The 22,941-nt window shown below is 41.0% G+C and overlaps 1 protein-coding gene across 1 annotated transcript in view; it reads left to right on the forward strand.

Annotated features, from left to right (window-relative positions):
* Nucleotides 1-22,941, forward strand: part of LOC124789964 (sialin-like) — an 86,568-nt gene continuing 63,627 nt past the window's right edge. The window contains exons 1-2 of the mRNA XM_047257499.1: nucleotides 1-78; nucleotides 22,049-22,260. Of these exons, the coding sequence (XP_047113455.1) occupies nucleotides 39-78; nucleotides 22,049-22,260 (252 nt within the window). The 5' untranslated portion in view covers nucleotides 1-38. The remainder of the gene's footprint in view (nucleotides 79-22,048; nucleotides 22,261-22,941) is intronic.

Genomic DNA, 22,941 nt, shown 5'->3' on the forward strand with positions numbered 1-22,941 from the left:
AGGCCTTCAGCAGGCGAGTGTTTTACTTCAGCAACAAGATGACGGGAGCTGTCACGGCGGCGCCGCAGGACAGGGCCGGTGAGCCTTTGTTTACATCATGTTTACACCAGAGACTTTTCCTTATCTCTTACTTTCTCGCTCGTTTTGCTCATGTAAACAGCACTTTGAACTTGCTCGGGATGACCGTTTTTACTCTTAACATCGCAAAATTTCTGCAATATTCCAGTGTCATCCATTCTGCTAACCGTTCCTTGCCAACTGACATATGAAAATTATCCGTGAGGGGGCACGTAGTTGGTAATTTTCCAAGACTTCTTATGCTGCCTTTTGTGATTGTTTGTAAATAAACACTAGTTTCCTCGTTTCCTCTAGCTAAATCATGTTACCTACTTGGAACTGATAGCGTTAGATACTATTACGTTTTCACAGTTACTTAGAACTGGGCTCTGTATGCTGTATACAGTTATTAAGGGACGTAATTGACATTTATTTGGCTATAAATATTACTCGCTACAGTTCTGACACATTCAGCTGATTTATGCCGTCTATCCTCATTTACAAGTGATCTGTACGGACATATAACTCAGGCTTGCTACTTGAAAGATATACCATTCTTTTCAGGATTCCGTATTCTAGTCGGTAAAAACGGAAGCCTTATAGGATCACTTTGCTGTTCGTCTACCTGTCTGTCCGACACTCAGAAACCATTTTTCTCGGGAACGTCTAGACCTTCGACGTATCAAGCTGAAATTTATGTCTCATACTAAGGACTAAATTCTCTCAGTGGTGTAAAAATTGAAGCTTCTAAGTCAGTGCAGTCAAAATATACGGCTAAATGTGTCACATATTCTGATACTCGGAAACTCGCTCATCAGCACCTATGGTAGTTCCCTTTGACCTAACATAATAAAATTTGGCAAGAAGCAAAGTTTCACAGTACAAGTAAAGAAAAAATGAGATAAAAATTAATTTGTAATTATATTATACAAAAAAAATTTCCTCTGCCATTTGTTAGCCGACTACAACCTTAACATTAAAACATTCTCGAAAATCTTGGAATTCCGAGGACCGATATCTTACCATTATTAGTGTCGACAACAGGCTAAAGCGGTCGAGGTTCTCGGTTCTCTGGATGGATGAATTCATTATATATGGAATTAAGTTTGTAAGGAACCCTTAGCGCGCGAGCCCTATTCGTACTTGGCCTTTTTTTGTTGTTGTCACTACTGTTGTGTGTTTACTGGAAATGAACAATAAGCATCGCACATATCTTTAATTGATAATGAAGTGTGATTAATTAATAAAATTTCTCGGGCTTTCAGCCGCGTCAGGTGGTTAAAATCCCACGAGCTTTCGACCAATCTCTCCCCAGTCATTGTCAAGTGGTAAGACTGACTGCCAGACCAGTCAGGTCTTACCACTTGACAATGAAGAGAGATCGGTCAAAAGCTCGTGGAATTTCAACCACCAGACGCGGCTGGAAGCCCGAGAAAATTTTGTTAATTCATATCGCTACGAAGCCATGCATTCATACAAGTGTGATTAATGTTCGAATCGTTATTCCTTCAAGTCTTCACGGAATGTATGCTACTGTTCATTCTGAATGAAATCATATTCAATTTCAGTAAATGAACACGCGTACTGGATAGTGGTACCAGAATTCCTTACTAGCTGAACAGCGCTTGGCGTGAAATTTGCGAGATAACTCAACAGCTGCTTTCGATTAGTGATGGGCCAACCGATTGGCCTTTCGACTGTTCACTCGGTCTTTTCAGTCGAATAAAACTACGCAATGAAACCAGTCTATGTGACTTCGTCAGCTCCTCGAATGTTTTCACTCAATCGCCAGGTTTGACTAGTTTCACTCAGTGTGAGGAAACCGACTGACAAGTCTCTGATGGCTGCGTCAGTTCTTTGAATGTTTTCACTCAGAAGGAGACCGCTTCCACTCGTCATCACCGATTTGTCCAAATTTATTGTATGCATAAGGCTTAGCTAGAAATGAAAGTCACGCAAGTGGGAGCTCCAGATGACCAAGTTTTTAGAGAAAAACATCGTCCCTGGCGCAAGTCGGACGAGGCACCAGCTATTTACGGTAACCTCGTTTCCAGCCAGCGGTTATCACAATGGGAAGCGCATAGAACAGTAATTCGAGGGTTGTGGGTTCGAATCCCTGTTCAGAACCCTTTTCAATTTACGCTTTAATCACACTGTAAATAAATCTAAATAGTGTCAGTATATTGTATTTATTAAGATTTTCATAAAAAGCATGAAAAGAAAAAGCAAACGAAAATTTTGGATTGCGAGTAAATTTCCAATGTAGGATTCCCCTCAAATGTGCTCCATTAGTGCAATTCTGCCAACGTCAGGTGCAAGAATTTGGTCAAAAACATCAAAACTGCTGTAATCTCATAGAGAGAGAAAAAGTATGTAATTGCATTCTGAGAAAATTGTATCAAAAGACATTCCATCGAACATCAGTATCGTTACGCATGGTTTGGTGCCAAACTGTGCGGTGAGAGATGACCTTTTATAAATGTAAACCATTTTGCTGTTCTATAGATATTTAAAACAAGAACGTAATTGTAAATATGTGGGAGTTCAAAACTTGTGCAAGATGCCGAGAAAATTACTGTTTCCCTGTTTCTACGATGAATATCTCCTCAGTACGTGTAAATCATCAACTACAAAATAATAAAACAATGTAATTTTATACGCAAATCTTGTGTATGCCTTACAGTCCATCCATGGAAATTTTTTCGCAATTTCAAATTTTTCTTTGCCTTTCTTTCATGTCTTTTATGAAAATCTTAATAAATGCAATTTATGGAGTATTACTACGGTTCCTTTCCACTGTAAGTAACGTTTTAGTTGTGGTCTTCAGTCCGAAGACTGGTCTGATGCAGCTCTCCATGCTACTCTGTTCCGTGCGAGCCTCTTCTTCTGTTTACTGTAATCGTCTCTTGGCCTTCCTCTATGATTTTTACCACTAGCACTTCCGTGAAATACTAAACTGGTGATCCCTTGATGTCCAGAATGTGACCTATCAACCAATTCCTTCCTATGGTCAAATTGTGCTACAAATTTCTTGTCTCCCAATTTCTATTCAGTATCTCGTCATTAGTTACTTGATATACCCATCTAATCTTCAACATTCTCCTGTAGCACCACGTGTCGAACGCTCCTGTTCTCGTCTTGTCGAAACTGTTTATCGTCCATGTTTCACTTCTATATATGGGAACACTCCAGACAAATACTTTCAGAAAAGATTTCCTGACACTCAAATGTATATTCGATGTTAACAAATTTCTCTTCTTTGGAAGTGCTTCTCTTTCCATTACCAGTCTACATTTTGTACCCTCTCTGCTTCGGCCATCATCAGTTATTTCACTGCCCAAATAGCAAAACTCATTACTACTCTAAGTGTCTCGTTTTCTAATCAAATTCCCTTAGCGTCATCTGATTTAATTCGCCTTTATTCCATTATCTTTGTTTTGCTTTTGTTGATGTTCATCTTGTATCCTCCATTCAAGACAAGGTCCACTCCGTTCAATTATCTTCCAAGTTATTTGCTGTCTCTGACAGCATTACAATGTCTTCGGCAAACCTCAAAGTTTTTATTGCTTCTCTCTGGACCTTAATTCCTATGCAAATTTTTCTTTGGTTTCCTTTACTGCTTGTTCCATGTACATATTGAATAACAGCAGGGATAGGCTACAACCCTGTGTCACTCCCTTCTCAACCACTACTTCCTTTTCATGCCCTTCGACTCTTGTAACTGCAGTCTGGTTTCTGAACAAGTTTTAAATAGCCTTTCGCACCCTGTATTTTACCTCTGCTACCTCCAGAATTTCAAAGAGGGTATTCCAGTCAACAATGCCAAAATCTTTCTCCAAGTCTACAACTGCTATAAACGTAGGTTTTCCCTTTCTTGACCTATCTTCTAAGATGTGTCGTAGGGTCAGGACTGCCTCGATTGTTCCTACATTTCTCCGGAATCCAAACTGATCTCCCCTGAGGTCGGCTTCTACCAGTTTTTCCATTCTTCTTCACAGAATTCGTGTTAGTATTTTGTGACCTTGTCTTATTAAACTGATAGCTCAGTAATTTTCAGACCTGTCATTCTTTGGAATTGGAATAAGTACATTCTTCTTTAAGTCTGAGGGTATTTTGCCTGTCTCACACATCTCGCGCACCAGATGGAAGAGTTTTTGTCATGGTTGGCTCTCCCAAGGCTATCGTAGTTATGACGGAATATCGTTTACTCCTGGGGCCTTGTTTCGACTTTTATCTGTCAAATTCTTCTCGCCGTATCATATCTCTCATCTCATCTTCTTCTACGTCCACTTCAATTTCTGTAATATTGCTTTCAAGTTTATCTCCCTCGTACAGTCCCTCTATATACTCCTTTCACCTTTCAGCTTTCCCTTCTTTGCTTACGACTGGTTTCCCATCTGAGTTCTTGATGTTCATACAGCTGCTTCTCATTTCCGCAAAGGCCTCTTTAATTTTCCTGTAAGCTATATCTATCGGTCCTCTAACGAAATAAGCCTTTAAAACCTTATGTTTGTCCTCTAGCCAATCCTGCTTAATAGTTTTGCACTTCCTGTCAATCTGATTTTTTAAACGTTTGTATTCCCTTTCGTTTGCCTCATTTACTGAATATTTATATTTTCACCTATCATCTCTTAAATTCAATATCTCCTGCGTTATCCAAGGATTTATACTAGGCCTTTTCTTTTTACCTATTTGATCCTCTGCTCCTTTCAATATTTCATATCTTAAAGCTACCTGTTCGTCTTCTGCTGTATTCTTTTACCTGTAGTGGTCAACGGTGCCCAATGCTCCCTCTGAAACTCTCAGCAACCTCTGATTCTTTCAACTTATCCCATTTCTTCAATTTTCTACCTTTTTCCGATTTCTTCAGATTTAATCTACAGTTCATAACCAATAAATTGTGGTGAGGGTCCACATCTGCCCCTGGAAATGTTTTAAAATTTAAAACCTAGTTTCTAATTCTCTGTCTTACCATTATATAATCAATCTGAAACCTTCCAATTTCTCCAGGACTCTTCCACGTTTTCAACCCTCTTTTGTGGTTCTTATACCAAAGGTTATCGATGATTAAATTATGGTCTGTGTAAAGTCTTACCAGGCAGCTCTTTCCCACAGTCCACATTCACCTACAGTTTTTCTTTCTCTTTCTTTTCCTACTATCGAATTCCAACTCCCCATCACAATTATATTTTCGTCTCTCTTAACTATCTGAATAATTTCTTTTATCTCGTCATACAGTTCTTCAATCCCCTCATCATCTGCGGAGCTAGTTGGCATATAAATCAGGATTAACTTCCTGTATTCCTTCCGCTTTGCCGACCCCTGTTTGGGAAAGAAGTTAACATAAATAGCTCGTATCTTGCCAAGCCTCTAGCAAAAATACTATTTATTTCTAAATGACCGGCCGTCTTGAGCTCCCACTTTTGTCATTTATTTCTGGACAAGCCCTGTACATGCCATAAATTTGAGCGAAGTCGTTGATGACGAGCAGGCGCGGTCCCGTTTCTCCGGTTTGAGTGATTCCACTGATGTACTACTCCAATTTTTCCGGTTATACTTGAACCATGCCTAGGACGGCCAACTGTTTTGGAGACAAATAAATTATCTTATTTCAAGGAGAAATGTATAAAAGGTACATTTCTTAAAATTTCAAAATGTGTGTTCATTTATGGATTTTTGGTTGGCCTTGAAAGCTTAATAACTGGTGCTACATTATAAATTCATGTTTAAATAAATGGACAATTACTTTTTTATTTCAATTTATTGAACCTCCATGTCTCTCTTCCCGCGATTTGTACGAATCACCGACAATGCTTTTTCGGCAAATACTGAGGTGGTATCAAAAGAAATATTAGACATAATACATTTTTAAATTGTTTGATGATTTCCTCGCTTGCTTTTTAAGCATATACTGTCAATTGTCGGAAGAGATTTTTTCGCGAGAAATATTTGTCATAACTCATTAATTTCCTTAGAATTTTGATGATTTGCACAATATGTTTAGCTTCTGCACAAATGGCTGAATTATTGTTTAAGAGCTAGATTGAAATGAATTTAAGTTATTGGACATCATCACACCTTTTCAGTTAAATGGAATGCAGTCGCCAAAATTTAGTAATGTTCCCTTTCTCTGCACATACCCCTAAGGGCACTTTTATGCTCAATATTATCAATTTTATACCCCAACCACTAATCAGCTGTACTAGTTACATGTTAACTGAACCTGGAAGAACTTAATATACAGGAATATATCACTCAGTTTTAAATCATGAAACGAAGAATTTGTTTATTCAGTAGATAGTTAAATATGTATAATTCCTATTTTAAGTTTGGCGCAACTGCTGAAATGTCTTTGCGTACCATTATTGCTAGGGCTACCCTCTGGGGGCATATGCATGCCTGTTATATGCCACACCATTAGTATAACTAATGAAAGTACTACAGACTGATTTCTCCCTGAACAATAAATGGATAGGTCAGCCAGCTAAAGGATTAAAGAGTGGTTTCAGTTGAAAGAATGAATACAGTTTTGAACTGACAGAAAAAATACAAACTAGTTTCATGTGAAAAGAAGGAATGAATAATTCAGTTAATATGCGAAACAACGAGGGCTGCAACTTTAATAGTGGCAAATATTTGTTTTCGCCTTACACAAACCAGATACATATTTCAAAGTTTTACGGTGCTCCAATGTAGTCCCAGCAACGTGTATAACCCATTGCCAGCAATGTGCTAGTCGTAAGATGCCCTTAACAGCGCCAGTTGCGCTGTTAGTTCTAGTGGAGCAGTCTGTTACTGCCAGACGAATGCGTGTAACAGTTCTGACGCGAATGCCATGAAGTACTTCCTTCAATATTAAATTTCTCTGAAATCACAAGGGCTTAAGTCCGGCTCCATAGATCCAACAAATCGGTCTCAATTTGCGCCACATGCGCCCGAAGTATCTCCTGCAAAATAATGAGCGAATCCTCCAGAAACGCCGGCGACCAGCTTAGAGGAAGAAGCGGTGACACTTTTTGCAGAGCCTGCCCACATTTCGCAGGACAGTGGCCGGGCGTCTACAGCGCAAGTTGTGACCGATTTGTTTGATCGAGGGGGCTTGGAGGTGCTGTACCACCCACCACACTCCTTACACTTAAGCCCTAATACTACGTGACGGTGCTCCAGGTCAGTTCCGCATTTCTGTGCGGAGGCATCTCTACAACATTTAGTCCGGCTGATGGTCCAATTGCATGGCCTACCTGGTTGCTGGACCTCAGCCCTTTAGATTTCTTCCTGGACAAAGTCGTATATTCGAGGCCCATCCCGAATGTGCAGACACTGCACCAACGCATTCATGTTGTCTTTGACGTCATTCGGTTGCAGGGTGGCACATCTGAATGTGTGCAACAGTCGCTGCTGGGCCGTGTTCGCAAATGCTTAGAGGCCAGTATAAGGCACTTCAGACGCCTTGTCTAACGTTGGTCTCATTACAGCATGTCGTGCGCTCCATTGCACTGTACACGATGAATTAATAAATATGCTGTAGCAGATGAACCATGCATTTACGGCCCTGTATCCGTGTGACATCTTTTGTTCCTTGTTCTCTAGGGATCGCTTACTACTATTGGTCCACATTTCGCAGAATCCCCCTGTCGATTATTATTATCTGAATTGTTGATTTTAGATATTACAGGGGGATTTTGTGATTTTTTAATCACTTTCCTTGGCAGGTCCCGGCGGAGGTTCGGGTCCTCCCTCGGGCATGGGTGTGTGTGTGTGTTTGTCCTTAGGATAATTTAGGTTAAGTAGTGTGTAAGCTTAGGGACTGATGACCTTAGCAGTTAAGTCCCATAAAAAAATCACTTTCCTTAAGAAAGAACAATATTTCTTGTAATATGTAATCAGTCGGTCTTAAACATTTCAAATAATTTCCTTTTCCTTGTGTATGATATTTTGATTTCTTTTTTAATGTTTTATTACTACCAGTCTTTATTATTTTCATTGGGAAGCAACTGTTTAAGACTGATACAAGTTCTTTTATGTAGACATCGTCTGTCAAAAAAGTTCTGAGACAGATTTTTATTCCTAGCGTATAAGCAACCTGAGCGCAGTTACTACAGTGGTAGCTTCAACAGCCAATTGTAAACAACAGTTGTGCATTTGACCAGTGAGTTGTGAATAGGCAATATTAAACAGCAGACGTTCGGCTGTAGTGTGTCAACATTATTGTGTCACAAATTGCAATGGAGTAACATCCCTAAATCAAATGTTAGAGACATTCTATATAATAATTTGAAGCAAACTAAACTGTGTGAAAAGTTTGTTCAAATCAAATGGCTCTGAGCACTATGCGACTTAACTTCTGAGGTCATCAGTTGCCTAGAACTTAGAACTAATTAAACCAACTAACCTAAGGACATCACACACATCCATGCCCGAGGCAGGATTCGAACCTGCGACAGTAGCGGTCGCTCGGCCCCAGACTGTAGCGCCTAGAACCGCATGGCCACTCCGGCCGGAGAAAAGTTTGTCCGACACTCCTTGACTACCGAACACAAATAACGATCTGGACGTCAGCCATGATTTGATTGCAGCTAAAAATTAATGGCGAAAATCCTTTCTAGTTAAAAAGAGAAAATAAAGACAAAGTGCAGAAATTCACACTGAGGGTCAACGCTTTGACGACGTAATCAACATTCCAACTCCAACCAATGCAATCCCCGAGTTTAACAGTATTCCAAAGAAGGTGTTTTTTGAGTGCTGTGTATCGTTGTACGAGCGTTCTGTGCGTTGATGTGGTAAGTTTTATGTGACCAAACTGCTTAGGTCATCGGTCCTGTGCGTTGTACTCAAGTGTGGGGAGACTACGTAGAACATATGAAGCATTAAAACAACAGTCTTAAAGTTTCTCTATTTGTTATTAATATAGTCTCGAGACGTTTTGGGGTGATGGGGGGTATGTTAAATTTGGAACTGAAATCTGCCACACTATATACATCCTTCCAATCAGCTTACTGTGTGTGTACCTTGAAACTGTCTGTTTATTTATAATGTCTGTGATTTCCATGATACCACATCACTGTGAAGAGAAAAGTCCTCGCCCTGGAATGTCATTGTCTGGAGCAGAAATGTCTTCACTGAGGAGTACCGCTTCGAAATGAGCCCCGACGCCCAACGAAGACGTGGCTGGAGACAACCTGGGCAGCCGGCCGGAGTGGCCAAGTGGTTCTGGGCGCTACAGTCTGGAGCCGCGCGACCGCTACGGTCGCAGGTTCGAATGCTGCCTCGGGTATGGATATGTGTGATGTCTTTAGGTTAGTTAGATTTAAGTAGTTCTAAGTTCTAGCGGACTGATGACCTCAGCAGTTAAGTCTCATAGTGCTCAGAGCCCTTTGACCCATTTGAACACCCTGGGCAATGGTAGGATACCAAAGTTGCTGGCGCCGACCATGACGGACCGACTGGCAGGAGTGGTGGTCTGGGGTACCATTGCCTTTCATAGCAACACACCTTTCGTTGGCATCTGCGGCACCCTTACAGCACAACGGTACTTCGACAATATTGTACGCTCTGTTTTGTTGCCCTTCAAGACAAGCCACCCTGGGCTTACATTTCAGCAAGGTAATGCCCGCCCACAGACGGCGAGAGTTTCTACTGCTTGTCTTCCTGCTTTTCAAACCCTACAAGGACGCCGGATCTCTCCTCAATCGAGAAAATTTGGAGCATTATGGGCAGGGCCCTCCAACCAGCTCGGGATTTTGACGATCTAATTTGGCACAAGTTTTGGCACAATATCCCTCAGGAGGACATCAAACAACTCTGTCAATCATTGTCAAGCCGAATAACAGCTTGCTTAAGTATCAAAGGTGGGACAACGCATTATTGACTAGCACAGTTTGTGAAACTCTTTCTCTTGAATAAATCATCCATTTTTTCTTAACCTGTAATCATTCATTAACCTGTACATATACATAACATCTACCGATTTCCGTCCCACTCGGATAATTCTTTGGTGGTGCGTCCTTTTTTTGTCTTAGAATATATTTTCATATAATAAAGTTTCGTATCTCTGTAAACAGATGTGTTAACTTTCCAGCCAAACTCACATTAACTTCATTTAGTGAAAGATGACGAACTACAGGTATCCGATAAGGTAGAGAGGTTCCTACATAATAAAATAACGTAGAAAAATTACGTAATAACAAAGTCAAAAACTGTTTTAGGTCTAATTTTCGTAGAATAATCATCATTTAAAATATGTTCTTATTTTACAAATTTGATTAAAGGATATCCACTGATGATAGTACGAAGGCGCAGAAAAATTTTGGGGTTTATACTATAAAGCAGTTTGCATAACAGGCCGACCTTATACCCACTGAGTATATCTGTAAAGCAGCAACACCGATGGATGAATATTCGTTAACTTTGTTTTTCAGTCCTCTAACATTTTGTTACGTTATGATAAGCTTATGCAAACAAGATTATGTTTTGGTACGGCATATCATTTATCTGGACATATTTTAAAGCAGTCTGTCGAAATGAGGTATTTAACCTAAAAGGTGATCATCTTTCACACTTGTAATCACATAAATTCCGTAATTGGTGACGTAGCCCTGCCCTATTTATATTTGCAGCGATCAGTTCATTTGATTCGTCTTGCCCCTTCCTGTTAGTTAAGATGTAGGCCATTTGTATCACCCTCTCTCAGTAGCAACAGATGTCAAAATACCAATGTGAGCCCCAAGCGAAGTCAGCAGCAGTGCCTGATTAGCTATCACTTGGCTTTTTTTTCATGATCATGACGGTACATAACCTAAACAAAGCCCACATCTGAGTGAGATGTTGCTGCATATAGCAACATACTGTATTCTCTGTTCTTGACCAGACTGTTGCCTGCTCTCCCAATTACCAGTGCCTTGTCCTCGTTACACAGATCCCTGGTCAGTGCCTCAGTATCCTCTACAACTTAGTCAAGGATATCACTATGTCACTAGGTTTTACAATACTTCTGATCCGGTGCACTAATCCTGTTATCCTGGTTTTTCATGCAGTTGTTGAGCTGCACCCTTCCAATGACTGCTGCATTGCAACAGGACCTGTGTGTGTTATTCTACAGAACTTAGTTCTCTCCCTACTTTCTTCGACAGCTGAATGGGGCTCATACCCTTCAATACGTAACATGCTGTAGCTATTTTTTAGATTAATGATAACACAATTATCCGAACTATTCCGTTTTCGCCTCATTCATTTTATATTTCACACATCCCACTTTATTTTTTCTTCCTCAGCTGCTCCAAATCAATTTTCGTGGCCTCAGCCTCTGCTTGAAGGCACAAATCTTCGCCTTTTCTTCTGTGATTTTCCTGTCTTTCACTCATAACCTACACGCTCATCGGAGAGCTTCACTATGAATCCCTTCTTTTATTCCACTGCATTCGCCTCAGTGAAAGCGCAATTCACAATCCCCATCCATCAATTCCAAAATATTAAATTACTTGTGGCAGCATATACATTGTCACACAAGCTCGCCCTATTAAATATGATTACACGAAATTACGTGTTGGAACATATTACTGACCTTATACAGTAGTGTTTATGCTGGCGGAAATACATAAAAAAATCAAGCCGATCGATGGCGACTTCCAGCACTAAATAAAATTACACAAATTTCAGCGAAATCAGATCTACGTAAATTTCTGTGTATAAACACTAGTTACTTCCTTTTATACGAAACAGAAACGTAAACAAATAAATCAAGCCGAAGTTTATCCCATGTTTACCGTAAACAAATTTAAATATGAGCGTGCGATTCCCATTCTTACGAACTTTTCGCTTTCAATTATTCTGCAAACACCGGATTAATATCTTTACCGCATTGAAAACTGACAGCGTCTCGACTGCAACCAAAGATATGACAGATTCTGGGTATCACCGTTAAGTACATGGCAGTGGATAATACCCGTCAGAATATGTATTATGGGTTCTTCCAGTCCCATTTGCGTATGAGGAAGGGAAAGCACGATTGCTTGTACACCTCTGTGATCTCTGTATTTAGTCTATACTAATTCGTGGTTCGTACAGGAGCAATATGTCGGGGACTGTAGAATATTCCTAGAAACCTCTCTTAATACTGCTTCTTAAAGTCCTGTAAATTGTTTTTCGCGGGAAAGTTGACGTCTGTTTTCAAGTGTTCAAAAATGGTTCAAATGGCTCTGAGCACTATGGGACTTAACATCTGAGGTCATCAGTCCCCTAGAACTTAGAACTACTTAAACCTAACTAACCTAAGGACATCAAGAACATCCATGCCCGAGGCAGGATTCGAACCTGCGACCGCAGCGGTCGCGTGGTTCCAGCCTGAAGCGCCTAGAACCGCTCGGCCACAGCAACCAGCGTTTTCAAGTGTCTGCAAGTTTAAGTTTAAGTTTTTCAGCATGTCCATGACACTTGCTCGTGTATCAACCAAACATGTGTCCATGCATTCAATATACTTTGTTAGTTCTGTACCAGTAACCCTCCTCCCTCCCTAACCCGATTCTTTAAAGCAGCGATACTCAAACTACCCTGCACTGTGCCTGGGACTCAGCAGAACCTCTGACGGGACTTCGCTAAAATAATACATACGTAAAAAAAGTTTTGCATCACCCTGGTTCCCAGAACTCCTGAAGATAGACTTTGACTGTGGATATTGTATCACAGCAGTCCTTTTAACTGTTAAGAAATGTCACTAGATCCGCTCAAAAATGTAAACAACCATGCATGAGTGGCGCCTATTTGACGGTGGGGGCATGACAGCCGATCAGTTCCAGTCGTTCCTCCAGGAAGGAGGTACACGGCTCGTGTTGTCTGTAGTTCAACCATGCCTAGATGGTCAATATCGCGGTTCTAACGAGTCCGCATTGTTACTTTGTGCCAGGAACGGCTCTCAACAGGGGAAGTGGCCAGGCGTCTCGGAGTGAACCAAAGCGATGTTGTTCGGACATGGAGGAGATACAGAGAGACAGGAACTGTTGATGACATGCCCAAGGGCTACTACTGTAGTTGATGATCGTAACCCATGGATTATGGCTCTGAGGAATCCTGAGAGTAACGCCACCATGTTGGATAAAGCTTTTCGTGCAGCCACAGGACGTCGTGTTACGACTCAAGCTGTGCGCAATAGGCTGCATGATGTTCAACTTCACTCCCGACATCCATGGCGAGGTCCATCTTTGCAACCATGACACCATACAGCGCGGTACAGATGGGCTCAACAACACGCCGAATGGACCGCTCAGGTTTGGCATCACGTTCTCTTCACCGATGAGTGTCGCATATGCCTTCAACCAGACAATCGTCGGAGACGTATTTGGAGGCAACCCAGTCATGCTGAACGCCTTAGACACATTGTCCAGAGCGAATGCAGCAAGGCGGAGGTTCCCCGCTGTTTTGGGGTGGCATTACGTGGGGTCGATGTACGCCGCTGGTGGTCATGGAAGGCGCTGTAACGGCTGTACGATACGTGAATGCCATCTTCTGACGGATAGTGCAACCATAACGGCAGCATACTGGCGAGGCATTCGTCTTCTTGGACGAGAACTCGCGCCCCTATCGCGCACATCTTGTGAATGACTTCCTTCAGGAGAACGGCATCGCTCGAAGAGAGGAGCAGCATGTTCTCCAGATATGAAGCCTATCGAACATGTCTGGAATAGATTGAAAAGGGCTGTTTTATGGACGACGAGACCCACCAAGAACTCTGAGGGATCTACGCCGAATCGCTGTTGAGGAGTGGGACAATCGGACCAACAGTGCCTTGACGAACTTGTGGATCGTACGCCACGAGGAATACAGGCATGCATCATTGCAAGAGAACGTGCTACTGGGTGTTAGAAATACCGGTGTGTACAGCAGACTAGACCACCATCTCTGAATGTCCCGCTGTTTGGTGGTAGAACATGCAGTGTGTAGTTTGCATGAGCAATAAAAAGGGTGGAAATGATGTTTATGTTGATCTCAATTCCAATTTTCTGTACCGGTTCCGGAACTCTCGGAGCCGAGGTGATGCACAACGTTTTTTGATGTGTGTATCAACGTAAAGAAAAAATCTCACCAAATGTTGTCACATACTGAGAAAACCATCCATTATAAATATAATACCGGCAATGGTTTTGTAAAATTTAGTTTTTCCTCTCAGCGCACAACAGCCGAAACTGAGGCGACGAGCAGCATAATAAATCTACAATAATGCGACGATCAAAAACTACAAATAAAAGAATTTAACTTGTACGAGCAGGTATGTGTCGACTCCATACTCGTTATTACAGATGCACGCAATGATCGTTCTGACACTTTCTCCATCTACCTCTGCATGCTGTCTCATCTACACACGTTGCGAACATTCCACTGCGCTGTCTCCATCTCTCTCGTCTGCACAAACACCTCGAACAGTCTCAAAGGATTTCGTCACTTCGTTATCTGTGCTTCATTACCCAGGACTGCATAAACCCGAGCCGCACAGCAGAGACTACAATATTTAAGCTTGCGACTGCAGTGTACAGCCCTATTCGGCATGGAGTAGCTGCAAACCACTCTCGGGCCGCAGTATTTTCGATTCATATTTGTTAGTGACTACGGTTGTAAAATACAATACCTTTTGGTAATATTATTCCATGTATATCACATTGTTAAATTACATTGTTGATTTTAAAAGATAGAATGGAGCGTTGTCTTAATGGTATTGCAACAAAAACTTGCATGGAAAGACCAATGGTGGTTTGCTTGAAAGATGTGGCATCAACCTCAGAGATATCCGATCAAGACTATGAGATTCAAGAAGGTTATGTAACGACTCCAAGCTGGTCTAATGACCAGTTAAAGGTGGAAAAAGATAGTACGGCGAATCTTACATCAGTATCATATTTGCTGATTTTAACGGCTCACTCTCTGCAAATTATGTAGTAAGCTACGTCCGAATAGTTCCATGGTACCTGTTAAGATGCGCCGACATTTAGAAACTATACACCACAACTGCAAAGACAAAGATGAAGAATTTTTAATCCATGAGAAAGAACAATTATTAAGAAGAACTACGAAGGATGCGACTCAAAGTATGAATGAAAAAGCCACGGAGACATCGTATTCCGTCAACATCACGTTGCCCAAGCGCGCAAAGAGCACAATATAGCTGAGAATTTAATAAAACCATATGTGGCAGACGTAACACAATGTATCGTCAATGAAAAACCTGCAAAGCATGTTTCTACAACGCCACTTTCGAGCTACATTGTTTCGCATAGGATCAACAATCTCGCAGGATATATCGAACAAGACTACCAAGATTATTTGGACTAAGAGCTGAATTACAAGCGTTTATCACTGACATTTCTTTTAAACTAAAGAACTGTTTCAGCGATGTGACTTGCTTGTTCAGACTAGCGTTTTAGGCAGATATGTTTGGAAACATTAATGAATTGAAATTATCTTTCCAAGAGAAATAGACAGCAGTTTTCATTATTAATAATAAAACAAACGGCCTTAAAAGTTAGATTTTTGGATTATGTTGTCAAACGCGGACTAGAAAGCTTTTTAACATTGAGTGTGTTCGTTGGTGAGACAGCAGAATTACCAAATGAAATGTTTGAAGAATTCGACCAGTGTCTACATGATATGCACGCGTCTTTTCAGATGTATTTTCCTGAAGAACAGAATACGAAACTCAAAATGAATTCATTGGTTCAGAATGCTTTTGTACCAAATTTGCAGAAGCCAGAAAATATATCAAACAAAACCTATGAATCCCTTTTAGAAATAATATCAGATTCAGACATGGAATCATTGTTCAAAACAACGTCACTTAATAATTTTTTGTGCTGGGTTCGTGATGAACATTCAGAACTTTCCACACAGGCTCTGTTCTTCTCCCGTCGCAACAACATATTTGTGTGAAACGTAATTCTCAGCATATGCAGCTACAAAGACAAAATACCACAATAGACTGAATGCTAAACCTGACATGTGTCTTCAGTTCTTTTGTATCGAACCTCACAAATAGTTTCATACCTCCCATTAAATGGAAGCAATTTTATCTTATCAGTTTACAGTGGAATCAATACATTGTTATTTTGTGTATTAGGTTAGTATGTGTTGTTTTGTATATTGTTGTAGAGGTCAGTAGTGTATGATGTACCTTTTTGTATGATTTTCATTAAATTATTATAATTAAAGAAGGTTCGCAAAACCAGGTTTTGTTTACTTTAGGAGTCGGTAAAAGCGTTCTGTGGCCAAAACAGTTTGACAACCATTTCTTTAAAGATTCAGAATCCCAGTGAAAAACGAATAATAACGTTTGTGTGTCGTACAATGACATGATTTTGCAGTTCCACTCAGTGGTATACGTGGATACTGTTTGCAAAATGTGCTGCTAATAGAGTTAGTTAATGAAGAAGTGAAAAAATTAAGACATCATGCCTGAAACTGAAGTTTTACAGTGCGAACTGCGAAAATGAAATAGACAATAAACTTTTTCTCATTCATTATTTTGTGTGGGAGTGGGAGGGGCGGGAGGGGGATGGGTGAGCGGAGTGAGAGACGGAGTGCTAGGAGTAGGGAGGAGTGGGTATCAGTGAGAAGAAGTTACGAAAAGGTTTGAAATTAGGCGTAACGATTGTTGGAAGACTCATTCTCAAACACTGGATGGATGTACGAGGTGCATTCAAGTCCTAAGGCCTCCGATTTTTTTTCTAATTAACTACTCACCCGAAATCGATGAAACTGGCGTTACTTCTCGACGTAATCGCCCTGCAGACGTACACATTTTTCACAATGCTGACGCCATGATTCCATGGCAGCGGCGAAGGCTTCTTTAGGAGTCTGTTTTGACCATTGGAAAATCTCTGAGGCAATAGCAGCACGGCTGGTGAACGTGCGGCCACGGAGAGTGTCTTTAATTGTTGGAAAAAGCCAAAAGTCACTAGGAGCCAGGTCAGGTGAGTTGGGAGCATGAGGAATCACTTCAAAGTTGTTATCATGAAGAAACTGTTGCGTAACGTTAGCTCGATGTGCGGGTGCGTTGTCTTGGTGAAACAGCACACGCGCAGCCCTTCCTGGACGTTTTTGTTGCAGTGCAGGAAGGAATTTGTTCTTCAAAACATTTTCGTAGGATGCACCTGTTACCGTAGTGCCCTTTGGAACGCAATGGGTAAGGATTACGCCCTCGCTGTCCCAGAACATGGACACCAACATTTTTTCAGCACTGGCGGTTACCCGAAATTTTTTTGGTGGCGGTGAATCTGTGTGCTTCCATTGAGCTGACTGGCGCTTTGTTTTTGGATTGAAAAATGGCATCCACGTCTCATCCATTGTCACAACCGACGAAAAGAAAGTCCCATTCATGCTGTCATTGCGCGTCAACATTGCTTGGCAACATGCCACACGGGCAGCCGTGTGGTCGTCCATCAGCATTTGTGGCACCCACCTGGATGACGCTTTTCGCATTTTCAGGTCATCATGCAGGATTGTGTGCACAGAACCCACAGAAATGCAAACTCTGGAGGCAATCTGTTCAGCAGTCATTCGGCGATCCCCCAAAACAATTCTCTCCACTTTCTCAATCATATCATCAGACCGGCTTGTGCGAGCCCGAGGTTGTTTCGGTTTGTTGTCACATGATGTTCTGCCATCATTAAACTGTCGCACCCACGAACGCACTTTCGACACATCCATAACTCCATCACCACATGTCTCCTTCAACTGTCGATGAATTTCAATTGGTTTCACACCACGCAAATTCAGAAAACGAATGATTGCACGCTGTTCAACTAAGGAAAACGTCGCCATTTTAAGTATTTAAAACAGTTCTCATTCTCGCTGCTGGCGGTAAAATTCCGTCTGCCATACGGTGCTGCCATCTCTGGGACGTATTGACAATGAACGCGGCCTCATTTTAAAACAATGTGCATGTTTCTATGTCTTTCCAGACCGGAGAAAAAAAATCGGAGGCCTTAGAACTTGAATGCACCTCGTACTGTGGATACTCTGTGTGCCATCAGTTACACTGACTCAAGACAAAACAGTTTCTAACTGGAGTAGTGTCTTACTGTGTTAAACCTTTGATGTAAGATTGTACCACTTAATGAATAGATTATGAAAACGTTTTAAATTTTTAAATTTGGTCAATAATTACTTGAAATACTGAAAATTAAAATTGTAGCCCCTGGAAGCCATTAGATAGGCAACTTGTAACTGGGGCTGTGGGGCCCTGTGTACCCATTTAAAAATATAAGTGGTATTGGTCCCACACACTTGATCAATATTGTATGATGCACATCATGAGTGTTTTGTAAGCAAATTCCTTGGTCTGCTGACTGCATTTTCCTTGTATCTCACTACCAAACCGAAGTATGCCACCAGCAAGTGTTCCAACACTCTTCTAAGGGGACATCTTAACCAAGTTTTACATCTATCGATGACTTTCCCCCACAAAATCATTATCCAGACACGAATTGATACCTCTTACGCTGCTACTTTCGTTAATAGGCGTTGATGTAATGCAGAGTCAAATGATTTTCAGAAATCAACAAATGCTTAAGTCACTTGACTGCCTTGATCCATTGCTTTCATGGCGTCATATGCGAAATGTCCGACTTAGGTTCCTCAAGATTGGTGTGGAAGAGGTCATTCTGTTCGAGATATCTCGTTACGTTTGAGCTCAGAATATGTTGTAACACTCTGCAACAGATGGAGGTTAGTGGTTTTTGGCAGTCGTTTTGTGGATCACTTCAGCTGCCGGAAGAGTTTGTGACCTGTGCCTTTATACGATATTTTATGATTAAGAGAAGGGCTAACTTGTGTGTAAATTCCAGACAGAGTAAGACAGGGATTCCATCGCGCCCTGGGACCTTGTTCAAGTTTAGTGATCTCAACTGCTTTCCGATCACACTGATGTTAATATTTATGTCAAATATTTGTAAAACGATGCAAGAGTTAAACGGGAGCTGTATTGCTCGATCTTCCTTTGCAAAAGAATATGAAAAAATGGAAGTCACAGCTTAAAAAACTGTTGTTATTCCAATCGGATGTTGGGTTATTAATGTCCAATGAGGACAGTACATCTCCAAATGGTACCGGCTAGTACCAAGTTGGCAACAGCACTCATCTTTTCTGTCATCGATCACAATCCCCGTCCAGCTTCAACTTAAGACCTCGTTGCTCGTCCACACCCCCCTTCAACATGTTGTATGACTGTGGATTGTGCTGAGGGCTCTGACTATTTGTGTGTATTGCTTACAAATTGAAAATGGGATACTATACATTGTGCGTGAGTATCGCACATTTTTCCACTGATGAGTCTTCACAATAAACTGAGAAAAAATGTTACAGCAATAAATCTTTAGTAGTTGTTCAGTTTCAAATGCAGATGTGCTCAAAACTGCCATTTAACTGTTATTATCAGCCGAGGATCAGCAGGTCACATACAGTAAACATCGTGATAAAGTCCCCAGTCACACAGAGAAAAAGTTTTGTCTTTACGATATCTCAGCACGTGAGTTACAACGTTGTTCTTCTCACGTTGGAACTTTCCCAGATAAATTAACCGTCGCCTATTTGCACATGCTTTAACGTAGCGCCAGATAGTGTTGATTTCCTAAAACAAGACGCGTATTACACCGCCTTAGGCTCTGTACCAGTTTCAGACAGCACTTTCAAATTGTTGTTAAGCTGAATAGTTATCGCGCCCGCTGTTCTCGTTTTGATACTGGTTGCCCTGTGTAGTACATCTAGATCTACCACTGTTACAGCATTCGAGTGAATGTCGTTTCATGTTCCCATTTATGAATACTGTTACACGTCCGTATGCACCCCACCTGAGGCACATGTTCGACTCCATCGAAATGTCACATTCAGCACACTGTTAATGCTAAAAGCAGCTCATGGTGGAAGCTCAGTGATCTGTAGTGAAAAGTTGATATTCGAAACTACTTGCTCGGTCAGACGTTTAAAACATTCGAAGATACTGCAACCCCTTATTGAAGTATATTCGCGTGTCACTACAAAAGTCTGCATGAAGTTTATGTTTTCTCCTTATATAAAAAACTAAGGAGTTCTTCTCCCCCTCCCAATAAAATAATATTTTATAGTTTTAATCATCGTAAATTACATACTGATATACAGCATATATTAACATATTGCTTCTTGCAGAAAGCTGCTTTATGTCCCACAAGGTTTCTAACACGGAAATAAGAGTCTTAACTAAACAGTTCTGTGTCAAGCTCAACAAATAAGAAAACACAATCCTCATTCTGAAAAATGTCATGATTACCAGCTCAAGCTGCTGATAAAATCTTTAATTTAACAAGCAGTTTCGGTTTTTAAAAGCATTTACAGCATTATATTAGGCGAATATAGAATCATTGACATCAGATATACTAATGAAATCATGAGTCTGTCACTGTTGTCCCCTCGTAATCTAAATTACATTGTCAGTATACTATAAATTGTGGTAGACAGTGAACTCTTTCATGTTACATCAGCAATCAGTATTTATGGATACTGCACAACACAGTTTGTTTATTGACGATGTAATTTATATTATGACGTGGCAACAGACAACTTTCTGGTTTTATTATCTGACGTCCGTGATTTTACAATCGCCTAATATGAGACTACAACTGCTTTTCAGAACCTGACGATGGTTGTACTTTCGATTTGTGAGACACCACTTTCTGAAAATATGTTCATGATTCTGTCTCACATTATATAAGAAAATTTCAACGCAGAGCGCTTATGGTAATTTCCGTGTCAACTACACAGGACAGAAAAAAGAATCCCTAGCATCGAGTTGTAGCAGTCGTGAAACCACTAAATAGCTGTGTAACTCTGGAAGGATGATATCGTTTATCACGGTTTAGAAAACACGGCTGTTCTTTAAAAATTTGCTAGAGGTAAAAAGAAGTCTTTTCACCTCATTTAACCACTGAGAGGATTTTAAAGTGATTTTAAAATATATTTGGCAGGCATAATTTCTACTTTCTTTCTGACTCAGAGATGTGGTATAATCGTTAACTCACTGCAGTGGTGCTCGCGAAAATTAAGGTCCTAATACTCATCCAACCAACACGATTTAAATTTTCTTTCTTCGTCGGAAAAAAAAAATCTCACTGGGATTCCGGTCTGTTAACTTTGACAAGGCCGTGATCAATTTACTTCCACATCCCCAACCAAGTGAACTAAAACATCTTTAACGAAACGCTGAATTTTGGTTATTGATAGTGTACAGCATCAACCAGCCAGAGTCACGTTTTGGTTTACTTCATTGAAAAAAAAAAAACAGCGTTTCAGGTTTCTTTATCAGATGGCTTACATGTTTTATAACAAAGCACATGGACATGGGTTTTCAAGTAAGTTGTTGTGAATTTAAAGTCTGGAACATTTGTTTTCATCGTCTTTCTCCAACGAATGATGTCAAAACGAATGACAAAAAAAGATAGTTTGTGTTGTTGCCTAACGAACTTGAATAGTAGTGATGACCGCAATGGGTGTATGTGAAGCCATGAAAAACAGCATGAGTGTTATTCGTTGAAGAAAGACTATGAAACCGAATGTTACAGATAATTTCATGGTACCTCACCTACATCCGACGTCCACGTAATTTAACACAAGCGTATAAGCAGTCTGACGAACACAGTATAAATTCGAAACCGGTCGCGCTGCCCTTTCAGCAAAGTAAATTCAAAGGAAATTATAACTTGTATCCCGTAACAGCAACAATTCTTCAATAATGCAATTATTTGACGAAATAAGACGGCACCGATATTAAATGATATGAAATATTTTTTAGAAAACTGTGAATGAGTGTCTGCTTTTTCTACATCTTGTCATTCTTAGATACTGCTTCGTCTTGATTATTTCCCTTACAGACATACAGACGTTAAGAAATGTCAACTGTGAAATAGCACAGTAATGCTGGCAGAAACAACCCTTTATCGACCTCAAATGATATGAAGTGACTACCTTTCGGTTCATGACGCAGGGTTCTGGAAGACGCGCTACACCATGCTGCTACTTAATACACTGGGGCTGGCCATCAGCTACGCGACGCGTGTCAACATCTCGGTGGCCATCGTCGACATGGTCAACGGGACGGCGCTACAGGAGAGAGACGCCTCTGGAGGTATCCAGCTGGTCCGCGACCCTGACTCCTGCCCGGGCGAGCTGGTGCTCGAGGGTCCCGGCGGGCGCAAGGTAAGTTGCGGCTGACGTAAATGTACCCTGGCTCAGGAAGTCGAATTACTCTAGCAAGGGGCTCTAAAGGTCTTCAAAATTTTCTTTGATTTCCACGTTGGACCATTTCTTTGACTTTTCGGCAATTGTCGCCAACATCGCCATTCACTGTCGGGAGTAGATTTTACCCATATTTATAATGATTATTTCTGTCCCTATGAGACTGGGACCTCCTTTCATCTAACATTTCCTCTAAGGTTTAAGAGAGTATCAAAGTAAAGCGCAGAGAGTGATAAAATGTAAATGACTGGAAGCTCTACATCAAGTTGAACAACAATTGTGTGTGAGAAAATGTAAACTCTAATACTGTTTTGATTAAGCAGAGCTGTATAACGCAAATGGATGATGATGATGATGTGCTTCTGGTAAATGAGCAGATTGTTGAGTAGGAACTTACCAGAATTCACTTATCATGAGGCCTGTCTTGTGGAAGTGACATGACTGCAATTGTGGTAAATGTAAATGTTGTGTGACTAGGGCCTCACGTCGGGTAGACTGTTCGCCGGGTGCCAGTCTTTCGATTTGACGCCACTTCGGAGACTTGCGCGTCGATGGGGATGAAATGATGACGATTAGGACAACACAACACCCACTCCCTGAGCGGAGAAAATCTCCGACCCAGCCGGGAATTGAACCCGGGCC

This window comes from Schistocerca piceifrons, chromosome 3, assembly GCF_021461385.2.
Source record: "Schistocerca piceifrons isolate TAMUIC-IGC-003096 chromosome 3, iqSchPice1.1, whole genome shotgun sequence".
In the NCBI taxonomy this organism is placed as follows: domain Eukaryota; kingdom Metazoa; phylum Arthropoda; class Insecta; order Orthoptera; family Acrididae; genus Schistocerca; species Schistocerca piceifrons.